Here is an 11,902-nt window from a genome sequence, read left to right as displayed (position 1 = left end):
GATTTTTTATGAAAATATATCCAGCGATGAAACTACTGATATTTATTTGGTATTATTCAAATTTGTGTTTTTCTGTATAAATTTAGTTAAAGTTTAAGATTGTTTGACTAAAACTAGAATGTCACTTTTTGCAGGATGAACGTGGTATATAAAGAGAAGTTCGAAGAATCGTTTCGTGGTGCTTGTGAATAAAATAAGAGTGTACTACCATTTAATTTTTTTTTTCATAAGTTGTGAAAGATAACTTGTTCAAGCACGTGACTTTGAGGGAAGAAAATAAGTGCTACATTTCATAAGTTGTTGGAAGATAACTTTCAAGCCCGTCATAGGGAGAAGTGCGTGGGCGTAGTGTTTTTTCAATGAGTCGACGTAAGTGCTTTTCTTTTCTCCTCTGCCATCCATCCAGTAAAAAGCCAGTAACGAAGCTTGGCCTAACATAGTAAAAAGCTAATGTGATTTCCAGGTGCCGTGCAGCGTGGGCAAGTCTCCATGCCTGACCGTGCACGCATTGCCAGTAGCTAGGCGACGTGACCCTTTTCAGGCTACCAGCATCTGCACTCCATGCTGGACGGTGGTGAATGGCAGCATGAGTGCACAGCGCTCGAGGCCTAGAACTGCATGCTCGGCGCTGGCGTCAACAGCGTCGAGCTCGGCGTCAGCATCTACGGGACTACGGCGCCAAGAGCTGTCTACCAAGTCAGCATCAAGTCTGCGTCGAGCTAAGACCATACACCAGAGACGCTGGCGTTGTGTTAGCTCGGCGCCAGTATAATGACGCCGAGGTAAGAGTCTATTTATAAGAAACTCTCGCGCGTGTTCCTCCTTTCTGCCCTCCATTATTACCTCACCACTCCCACTTCCCTTTCTCCTACACGCTTCGCCTCTCCACGCCGCGTTCGCCCGCGCTAGGACTCCGCTGCGCCCGCCGCAGAACCACGCCTCCGACGCAAGCCGCCACTCGCCCACTCGTCGCTTCGTCGGTGAGCGCGTTGGTGACGCTGCTCGCTTCGTTTTTGCTACCATGCCAAATGTAGTAGTACTACTATGGAGAGGGTTTTGGGCGCGGTTTTCCTTCCATGAATGGGGAGGGCGGGAGTACCACGTTTCACCGATCGGAGGAGCTTCTCCGTGATCGGGCCTCCTGCTGCGGCGCCCAGCAGTTCGCTTGCCTTGCGTAATCTGTAGCGAGCTCTCGTTTGTGGTCTCTAGTGGGGTTTTCCTATAGGAAAAATCACCCCTCCGTGTGCTTCCGAGTTGCGGAGTTCTGATTCGGTGTGACTTTCAGTTCGTGGGGATCTGGTCTAAAGGGCGAGCGTTGGTAGATTTGGGGCTTTGTTTCACTGCCTGCTGCTGTTGTGGGGTCGCGTGGGTAGGTTGCTTTGGTTGTGTCCAACGGTTGTATAGTTTTCTCGTCTTGATCGTGCAGCTGCTTGTAGGTGATTTATATATGGGTCAGGATCTGGCGTGGATTTTTCTTATTTTTCTGGCTTCCGCTCGGTCATATTTGGTTACTTTGTCGTGCAGGAACCGCGTATTCGGTGATGTAACGGTGACCTGCTCCGGGGATTCTGCTCATCGTGCTGGTATATCTTTTCTCACGTGATTACGACTCAGTTCACCTCCTTTGTAGTTTTTATGAAGCAGATGCTTAATTTTGTTAAAATAAATTTAAGTAGTAATGCTGGTAGCTATGAACTTTGTTGTGAAATCAGTGAAGAGTTACATGTGCATGCTTCTTTTGGTCTGGTCGAGTCGCTAATTGTACCTGGTTTTGCGGTTGCACTTCCCAGGTAGTGTAATTCACAAGAAGTACGCTACTGTTGCTGCCTCCTCAATGTTCGTTAGTGGTTTTATCTGATCTTGTCATGAAATGGTTAGCTGTGGATCTGCCGTACTTTATGAATGAACCAATTCTCACAAATTATCTCTTTTCATGGTATCATATTTAGTGAATGAACGGGTGCATATTTCATTGTAGTCTAGTTATGTGGTGTTGATGTGTTTTCTTACTCTACATTTTAACATGATTGAATTGAAAGGCACACTTACCAGTAACTCCCTTTGTTCCAAATTATAAGATATTTTGGCTATTCTAGATACATTGCTTTTATCATGTATCTAGACTATGTATATCTAAGTGCATAGTAAAAGCTACGTATAGAAAAGTCAAAACGTCTTTATAATTTGGAATGGAGGGAGTATTTTATAGTCTCATTACATCACAAGGTACTCCCTGTGTTCAAGAATACGTGGCAGTTTTTAGATAATTGTATTATTTTCACAACAAATCTAAATAGTAACAGAGATGTTAATAGTAAAAGTTGAGGAAGTTTGTTGTGTCAAATTTAAAACATTGTATGTTTCCAAATGGAGTAACAGAGATATACTATGCACTTGCTTTTGCTCTTGAATATCTCAAACTAAATCTATATGCTGCAGTTAGTAGTTTAGGTCAAATTCTCAAACGACAAAATATTCACTGAAGTTGCGACATTGCGTTATCATGCTTTGAGTGTAGTGTAGTTTTTGTTTCCTATTGTCTTTGTTTCCTCACTTAATTACTAAAATCATTTTAGCTCGCTATTTGATTCTTACATTTGTTTTTGGAAATGTTAGTTCACATATTTACTTGATTCTGAACTTTACAGGGGTGTTATGGCAAAACATCAACACTCTGCTGTTGCTACAGCTACAGATCTTGTTTCCAAATGCCTTGTAGCTGCAATATAGCAATTTTCCTTTTCAATAAATTCTCTGTAGTGCGCCATATGAGGCTATGAACCGTGGCACAATTGTTTCTACTGATGCATTAAAGGTTGGAAAAACTGATATATGCCAGCTAGGCTACCTCAAAAATCCAATTTTATTTCATGCTTGTACGGTGATACGTATTTGATACTAGAACATGTCTGATATTTTATATGTATTGATATGAATTAGGGGGGTGTCAAATTTAGTTTGTTCTTTAAACAAAGTTGAAAACCCAATATGCCTTTATACAATTTTTTGTCAAATTTGTCATTACATTTAGGTCATCATGGAACCGCAACCAAACGAATCGAATCGCTAGCTCCCAACTTGGGTTCTTCCTTCCTCTGTCCTTTCTGCCGCCACCACCACCACCTCCCTTCTCACCATTGTCTCCCTCACTATCATTCACGCTGCCTCCTTCCTCTATCACACTTCGCCATAGCTTGAGCTCATGTCAATGTCGAGGAGGCAAAGCGTGCATTGCTTTAATCAAGGTATTTCTTTTGCATTTACTTGTGAAACTTTTTAAATCGCGTCGTTGTAGGCGTACCAGGTTCCATGGTGACCTAGTAACATAGGGAATATAGTTGAGGACTCTTTCATATTGATGTTTTGCTTTTGGTTTGGTATTGTAATCTTAGCCAACTTTATGTGCATTGCTTTAATCAAGGTATTTCTTTTGCATTTACTTGTGAAACTTTTTAAATCGCGTCGTTGTAGGCGTACCAGGTTCCATGGTGACCTAGTAACGCAGGGAATATAGTTAAGGACTCTTTCATATTGATGTTTTGCTTTTGGTTTGGTATTGTAATCTTAGCCAACTTTATTTTGCCTCAAAGTCGAGGAAAGGCACCATAACATGTATAGTCTTTGTTGTACATGGGCGGGGTTAGAGTGAGCAGTAGTAAGTTAAAACACTACTCAAAGAGAGCCTTTAGAAGTATCAAATTTAACTGTATATTCATTATTTCTTAATTGCATACATTGGGATTATTGTTCATGAGGCGTCACTGGCACCAGCTTGTTTAATGATAATAATGTTTGGAGTTTAGAACCATCCTTGTTTCAGGACATGCACTTATATGGCGTCTTTATATGAATGGTTAAAAGGCTAACTGAAGAACTTGTTCTCTGTAAACATGCAGTGTCCAGTATCTACACTGTAGTTAGTGATTTACCAATCTGCAATCAAACTAGTATAGCATATAAAACGGATCAGATCCTGTCTTTTCTAACTTCATCATCTTGCCTGAAACCTGCAGTTCTAGTTATCTTGGAATGACTGCATATGCACTCATGTTCATTAGCCAGGCTGGGCATGCCTAGTATGATTGCATGTAATGCATGAATTCAACATGGTGCATCTTTTGGTGTGATCCAGAATTGAGCTGTTGCTTTCTGCACATATTTGAATGCTATACCTATTAGTATTAAATACGATTCTGTTGGTCAAACTCCTTATCTGAACCCCTGTGTTTCATCTCATCCCTGCCTTTGCATTCAGTTATCTTAGCATGTTTGTTGCTCTTCTGGATTTCAGGAACAATGAAGCGCAAAGCAAAGCTGCAGAATAGGGAAGATTCCATTGAGAATGAAGAAATGGTGACTGAACATGAGGCTAAAACAGATAGCAATGACACCACTGATGAGCCTGTTGTCCGCAAGAGGCCGAAGAGGGCAGCTGCCTGTTCTAACTTCAAAGAGAAAGAATTGGGCTTATCCGAGGAAGATTTAATTATCACAATCAAGGAAAGTAGGGTGGAAGAAGAGGAAATAGAAGCAGTTAGGTTGACAAAAACAGAACCTGAAGACCGTCGGCCTTCCAGAAAACTCATTGATTTCTCCTTGCATGATGCAGATGGTAATCTACAACCATTTGAAATGTCTGAAGTTGATGATATTTTCATAACAGCTCTTATCATGCCTTTGGACGATGGCCTGGAAAAGGACAGGGAAAAGGGTGTACTCTGTTTAGGATTTGGGAGAATCAAGGAGTGGATAATTTCTGGCTACAATGAAGGTACTGCAGTAATTTGGATTTCAACAGAAATAGCTGATTACAAATGTGTGAAGCCGGCAAGCAGTTACAGATCTTATTTTGACCACTTCAGTGAGAAGGCTCGAGTCTGTGTTGAAGTTTACATGAAGATAGCCAAATCAGTTGGCGGAAATCCTCAGTTGGACCTGGAAGAGTTGCTGGCCAGTGTTGTCCGTTCCATTAATTCAAACAGAAAATCTGGTGGAACAATGAGCAAGGACTTTGTGATCTCCAATGGTGAGTTCATATACAACCAACTTGTTGGGTTAGATAAGACGGCAGCCAGCAATGATGAGATCTTGGGCACACTCCCTGTTCTTGTTGCATTAAGAGAAGAAAGTAAGTCTAGAGTAAAATTCAACAAGTTCTCAGCTATGCCTTCAAATGGAGCTCTGAAGATAAAGGACGAACATCATATGGGAGTAGGTGACAATGATGATGAGAAATTAGCAAGACTATTGCAGGAAGAGGAAGAGTGGAAGATGATGAAGCAGAGAGGCAAGCGTGGAACTTCACAGAAAAATGTATACATCAAAATTAGTGAAACAGAGATTGCCAATGACTATCCATTGCCAGCTTACTATAAATCATACAATCAAGAAATGGATGAATACATATTTGATAGTGACATTAGCATCTTTTCTTCTGATGATATGCCAGTGAGAATCCTGAACAACTGGGCTCTATATAATTCAGATTCCAGACTCATTCCATTGGAGCTCATCCCTATGAAATCGGGTGCTGAAAATGATACAGTGATCTTTGGATCAGGTTTTATGAGAGACGATGACGGTAGTTGCTGTTCAACTGCTGAGCCAATGCAGCTATCTTCTTCCTCAAGTAAATCGAACCAAGATCTGGGAATTCCAATTTATCTGAGCCCAATCAAGGAGTGGGTTATTGAATTTGGTGGTTCAATGATCTGCATAACCATTCGCACTGATGTGGCTTGGTAAATATCCTAACAGCTCCAATACACTCTATATTATTCACTGTCTAAAATTAAATGCTATTTTTTTTGTTATTAAAAGAACAGCTCTGACCTTAAATTTGACACTTTATTTCAAGCACGGCATATTGCAGTTACCTTCTATTTAGCCTTCTTCCAACTAATATATTATTATTGATATCATTTTTCCAGGTACAAATTACGCCAGCCAACAAAACAATATGCACCATGGTGTGAGCCGGTTCTGAAAACAGCAAGGCTGGCTGTTAGCATCATCACTCTTTTAAAAGAACAAAGTCGTGCTTCAAAGCTTTCTTTTGCCGAAGTGATTAAAAGAGTAGCAGAATTTGACAGCGTGCACCCTGCATTTATATCATCAAATACAACTCTTGTTGAAAGATATGTTGTGGTACATGGACAAATAATACTTCAGCAATTTGCAGATTTTCCAGATGTGTCTATCCAACGGAGTGCCTTTGTCACAGGCCTTATACTGAAGATGGAAGAAAGAAGACACACAAAGCTGGTGATGAAGAAGAAATCTCAAGCAATGAAAGGAGAGAATCTGAACCCAAGCGCAAAAATGGGTCCAATATTAAGAAGGAAGCTTATGCGTGCAACAACTACAAGATTCATCAGCAAGATATGGGGTGATTATTATGCCACACACTTTCCAGAGGATACAAAGGAAAGAGACGGAAATGAGCAAAAGGAAATCGATGAAGAGCTAGAAGAAAATGAAGATGATGATGATACTGAAGAGGATGTAAATATTGAAATGGAGCAGGCTGCAAAGACCCCACCATCAACACGATCTAATAAGTCATTGAAGTCTTGCAAGGAAGCTAAGTGGAAAGGGCAGATAGCTGGAAAAACAGTATCTGGTGAATTTCTATACAAATGTGTTACATTTCAAGATCTTAGTATTGGTGTTGGTCAATCAGTCTCATTGGAAGATGATTCAGGAGAAGCCATCATGTGTTTTGTTGAGTACATGTATGAGAAACATGATGGTACAAAAAAAATCCATGGAAGAATTCTGCAAAAAGGTGTTCAGACTGTTCTTGGCAATGCTGCAAATGAAAGGGAGGCTTTCTTGACTAATGATTGTCAAGAATTCGAATTAGGTGACATCAAAGAATTGGTGACTGTCAATCTCCAGTTGATTCCATGGGGTCACAAATACAGAAAAGAGAATTCAGAAGTTAATAGGATTGAGAGGGAGAAGGCAGAGGCGAGGAAGAGGAAGGGTCTACCTGTGGAATATTTTTGCAAAAGCTTATACTTGCCAAAGAAAGGTGGCTTCTTCTCCATCCCTCATGATAAACTTGGCATTGGAACTGGTGCCTGTAGCTCATGTGAGGAGAGAAACCAAGCTGGTGATGAATTCAAGATACTTTCAGGGACCAGTTTTGTCTTCAACAATATTAGATACAATGTTCATGACTTCCTGTATATTAGGCCTGATTTTTTCTCCCAAGGGGAGGGCTATGAGACCTACAAGGCTGGAAGAAACGTGGGCCTAAAGCCTTATGTTGTTTGCCATGTATTGAGTATCGATGCTCCTAATGGATCTAACAAAGCGCATCCAGAATCAACAAAGATCAATGTAAGAAGGTTTTACAGGCCGGATGACATATCATCAACAAAAGCCTATACGTCAGATATAAGAGAGGTTCGCTTGTTCTGTCTAATCAATGCATCATTCTTCTTTAAGTGCTGTAGATGAGCTTGTGACTTACCACTCACACTTCCCTTGTTTCTGTTGTCACTTGGGATTTAATGCTTGCATTTTGTCATTTGATCCAGGTATACTACAGTGAAGATATCATGAGTGTGCCAGTGACAATGATAGAGGGAAAATGTGAAGTTACGATGAAGGACGCCCTTCCAAATTCAAATCTTCCAGTGGTGGTTGAGCATGTATTTTACTGTGAACTTTTGTTTGATCCTGTTACTGGATCCCTGAAACAGGTCAGACATTCTGAGTTTCACCTTTCATTTCTCAGTTGCTTAGATTGTTTTCCTGAGAAATTTCTTTAGATGATTAACTGAGCTTATCTTTGCATGATCTTGAACCAGCTTCCACCCAATGCTAAACTTATGTCATTGATAAGGAAGGCACCTTCTGCTTCCAAGAAGAATAAAGGAAAGCAAATTTGTGATGATGAGCTAGATGGTTCAGACAAAAATGATATGCCGTCAGACAACTCTCTTGCAACCCTGGATATTTTTGCTGGCTGTGGTGGTTTATCTGAAGGATTGCAGATAGCTGGTATGTACTTGTCCTGCAGATTCTATATGGGTTGATGGGAACACCTTGATTGCCACAGCTATTTTACTTTCTGATCATACAATTCTGCAGGTGCGTCAAAAACAAAATGGGCAATTGAATATGAAGAGCCTGCTGGGGAAGCATTTGGTGAAAATCACCCAGAAGCAGCAGTATTTGTGGAGAACTGCAATGTTATTTTGAAGTATGACAATTGTTTATCATGGATATGCTTATTCATGCATTGCACCTTCCACTCATTTCTGAGTATTGTCTTGCAGGGCAGTAATGGATAAGTGTGGTGATGCTGATGATTGCATCTCTACTTCTGAGGCTGCTGAACGATCATCAAAACTTTCTGATGAGAAGACTAGGAATCTGCCCGTGCCTGGCGAAGTAGACTTCATAAATGGTGGACCTCCATGTCAGGTCTGTTGTTTTTCTCTGACTAGGAAACATTTTATGCTTGTTTTCGATATTCTAAACCAATTGCATAACTTTCCCTGTGCATCCTTTTTGCAGGGGTTTTCTGGGATGAACAGATTCAATCGAAGTCCCTGGAGCAAGGTTCAGTGTGAGATGGTTCTAGCATTCCTCTCTTTCGCAGATTATTTCCGCCCAAGATTCCTTCTCTTAGAAAACGTCAGGAACTTCGTTTCATTCAACAAAGGCCAGACCTTCAGATTAACACTGGCATCACTCCTGGAGATGGGGTACCAGGTGCTTGCTGTTCTTCTCTACTAAGTAGTTCTTGCATTCTAGCTTTTCGTTCAACACTAAATTTTGTCACCTTTTCCTTTACATGTTCTCAGGTTCGATTCGGCATTCTAGAGGCAGGTGCTTATGGTGTTGCACAGTCCAGGAAAAGAGCATTCATCTGGGCTGCTGCACCTGGAGAGACCCTTCCGGAGTGGCCTGAACCAATGCACGTCTTTGCTAGCCCTGAGCTGAAGATAAACCTCCCTGACGGCAAACACTACGCAGGGGCACCTTTCCGATCAATAACAGTTAGAGATACAGTTGGGGATCTCCCACCCGTGGAAAATGGCGCCAGCAAGCCAACAATACAGGCATGTGTCAGTGTCACTCAACTTAATCTCCAGTCGCTTTCTTCTGTTGGTGCCCTTGGCTGGTAGTATCAGCTGGATTTACTCCTTCCTATGGTGCAGTATGGGAGTGAACCAGTGTCATGGTTCCAGAAGAAGATCAGAGGCAGCACCGTGTTGTTAAGTGACCACATATCCAAGGAGATGAACGAGCTGAATCTCATCAGGTGCAGGCACATTCCAAAGCGACCTGGCTGCGATTGGCATGAGCTACCGGATGAGAAGGTAACCACAGCCTGCTCCTTTGTCCACCAGTATTTGTTTTGTACTACCTTTGTTCTAGGTAACCATGCCCCATTTGCCAATGGTTATGCGAGTACACAGGTGAAGCTGTCAACTGGGCAAATGGTGGACCTTATACCCTGGTGCCTGCCCAACACTGCCAAAAGGCACAATCAATGGAAGGGGCTGTATGGGAGGTTGGACTGGGAGGGCAACTTCCCCACATCCGTGACCGATCCCCAGCCTATGGGCAAGGTCGGTATGTGCTTCCACCCTGAGCAGGACAGGATCGTCACTGTTCGTGAGTGTGCCAGGTCTCAGGTAATTTGCCTTCGCATCGCATGTAACATATAGATCATTGGTTCCTCAATAGCTGCTGCAATTCAGTAACAGTAATCAATCAATTCTTAGTAGCTTTGGCCTGCTCTAGCGTTGCTACTGTTTGAATTACTTAACAAGAAGCAGACTAGACTTCAGAGTATTTCTTTTTGAAGAACTTCAGAGCATTCATGTGCAAATTGTCTCTTGACATCCGAATCTTGTTCACATGGTCTGTGTACGCAGGGCTTCCCTGACAGCTACCGTTTCGCGGGCAGCATCCAGTGCAAGCACAGGCAGATTGGCAACGCCGTGCCACCTCCGCTTGCCTACGCGCTCGGGAGGAAGCTCAAGGAAGCCATAGACGGCAAGCGCTGATCGTCTTGCCTGCTGCGCCCGTCATTTTTGGGTTGGTCCTGGTGCATGTGATCAGCACTGAACTTCCAGCATTTTTTGAGCAGAAAAGACTCTTTAACTCGATTCTGGGATGGCTACACGGAGGGCCTTTTAACATCTAGTAACGGGAGGCTTTAAACTAGCTAACACCAACAGGATTCTGGGGTATACAAGCTTAGAAACAGAATCATAGCATTGGTGGTATAGTATTTTGTGGGCAGTGACTATTATGTCACTGAGGGTGCAATCTTTTGTGGACGGTAACTGAAGACATTGGTGGTATAATCCTCTGGGCAGTCGTTTAGTAAATAGCTATCGGCATGAATTAAATGTGAAATTTGAATGACTTTCTAGGCATCTTTTCAAGTAGAGATGAGCACAATCAGGATCTATTGCCATCTTTTCTGGCTCTGATCTAATCTTGTTAAGTAAGGTCAGAACCTTTATTCCGAGTTCAGTTGGATGGATGGTTTACAGTTTTACACTAGCCTTAGCCAGCACTGTAGTCTGCGTCTTCAATTTCCCTCTTAAAAAACAGATTCAAATCATACCAATCACATAAGTTTTACCCTCAAACTACACTCAATATACTTAAAACCAAGTAAAAATTTCTCTTAAACTGAGCACAAAAATCACTATACATAGAATGCAGACTAGAAGAGGAAGTCAATAACACCTCAAAACGATAAGAACATTGAGGCACCCATGAACACCTTGCAAAATCCGAGAATGGATCAGAGCCACCAAGAATCCCCTGCCTCAAGAAGAGCAGAACACAATCAACAACCCCATCAGCTGAATGCCCCCGCCGTATCTCAATCATCATCTAGGGAGCGCGTAGCCGTATGCGCTATCCGTGAACGAGTTGCCGGCGACATCGAACGCGTCCCTCTCGTCGAGGTAGAAGTTGACCCTGAAGGCGGCGTGCAAGCCGATGACGGCTGCCGCGACAACGAGGGAGACGAGGAGGTTGAGCCCCGCGCGGGTGAGCGCGACGGCGAGCACGGTGGCCGCCGAGAGCACGGCCAGCACGACGCGGTCGTCGACGTCGCGGCCGAGGCACACGAGCGGGTCCCCGTCGCCGCGGCCGAAGTAGAGCCCCAGCCAGGCGAGGAAGAGCACCAGGAACACGAGCATGGAGACCGGGCGGTAGACGAGGCCGAGGAAGACGAGCACGAGCGCGGAGAGCGCGTAGTTGGCGCGGAAGTAGGCGAGGTTCCGGCGCACCCGCGCGCGGGCCTCCCCGCAGCTCTCCGGGCGCGAGAACGCCGTCGGGTCCAGCACCTCACGCCACGCGCGCGGCCGGCCCGCCGCGGCGCCCGCGAACGCCCGCGCGCGGGAGAAGAAGGCGACCCCTGCCTCCGCCGCCGTCGCCGAGGCCGACGACGACGAGGGCGCCGCCTCGCCGCCCGCAACGTCCTCCGGCTTGAGCTGCGGCGGCGGTGGCGCAGGGGGCGAGGTGGGGACGGCGCCGTAGCGCGACCACGACGCGGTGGAGGAGGACATGGCGGGGCGCTGCCGAAGCGCAGCCGCCGGCGGGGGGTCGCGCTGGATCGGGCCTCGGGCTGTGGGATTGATGCGGTGGCTTGCGCTGTTGCGCAGCTGTGTTGGGTTGGCCGCTTTTTGGCCTGGCCTGGCTTCTTCGATCGCGGGGATCTGGATGGAGAGGAGAGAGAGAGAGAAAGAGGAGGGAGGGGAAAGGTCTGGGGATTGATTTTAATTGCCCAAAATTGACCACTCCCGGCCTTATTTAATACCATTTTTCGAGATACTAATAAAGCGACTTGCGGCAGCGTCGGCAGAATATAAATAGATTTGCTAAAACGAAAATGGATTTGCATCTACTGACA

At 44.1% G+C, this 11,902-nt stretch overlaps 2 protein-coding genes across 3 annotated transcripts; one reads left to right on the top strand and one right to left on the bottom strand.

The window, feature by feature from the left end:
- The first annotated feature begins 850 nt into the window (after positions 1-850).
- Positions 851-10,389, top strand: LOC136480509 (DNA (cytosine-5)-methyltransferase 1A-like). 2 transcript variants are annotated; one of them, XM_066478091.1, is made up of 13 exons: positions 851-980; positions 1,525-1,583; positions 4,292-5,741; positions 5,931-7,413; positions 7,548-7,712; positions 7,821-8,013; positions 8,104-8,215; positions 8,292-8,439; positions 8,533-8,730; positions 8,823-9,080; positions 9,180-9,341; positions 9,441-9,659; positions 9,903-10,389. In XM_066478091.1, exons 3-13 carry the CDS (start codon positions 4,297-4,299, stop codon positions 10,032-10,034), a joined length of 4,515 nt encoding a protein of 1,504 aa, XP_066334188.1. In that variant the 5' UTR covers positions 851-980; positions 1,525-1,583; positions 4,292-4,296; the 3' UTR covers positions 10,035-10,389. The 2 variants fall into 2 exon arrangements, with proteins under 2 accessions (XP_066334188.1, XP_066334146.1); XM_066478049.1 differs by having other exon boundaries at positions 8,292-8,730.
- Positions 10,390-10,521: 132 nt separating this feature from the next.
- On the bottom strand, positions 10,522-11,778 carry LOC136480656 (PRA1 family protein E-like). Its single transcript, XM_066478157.1, has one exon. It carries the CDS (start codon positions 11,556-11,558, stop codon positions 10,875-10,877), a length of 684 nt encoding a protein of 227 aa, XP_066334254.1. The 5' UTR covers positions 11,559-11,778; the 3' UTR covers positions 10,522-10,874.
- Between the last annotated feature and the right edge of the window lie 124 nt (positions 11,779-11,902).

Source organism: Miscanthus floridulus, chromosome 1 (genome assembly GCF_019320115.1).
Source record: "Miscanthus floridulus cultivar M001 chromosome 1, ASM1932011v1, whole genome shotgun sequence".
In the NCBI taxonomy this organism is placed as follows: Eukaryota; Viridiplantae; Streptophyta; class Magnoliopsida; order Poales; family Poaceae; genus Miscanthus; species Miscanthus floridulus.
The sequence above is the reverse complement of the archived record's forward strand: the minus strand, read 5'-3'. Positions and strand labels throughout refer to the sequence as shown.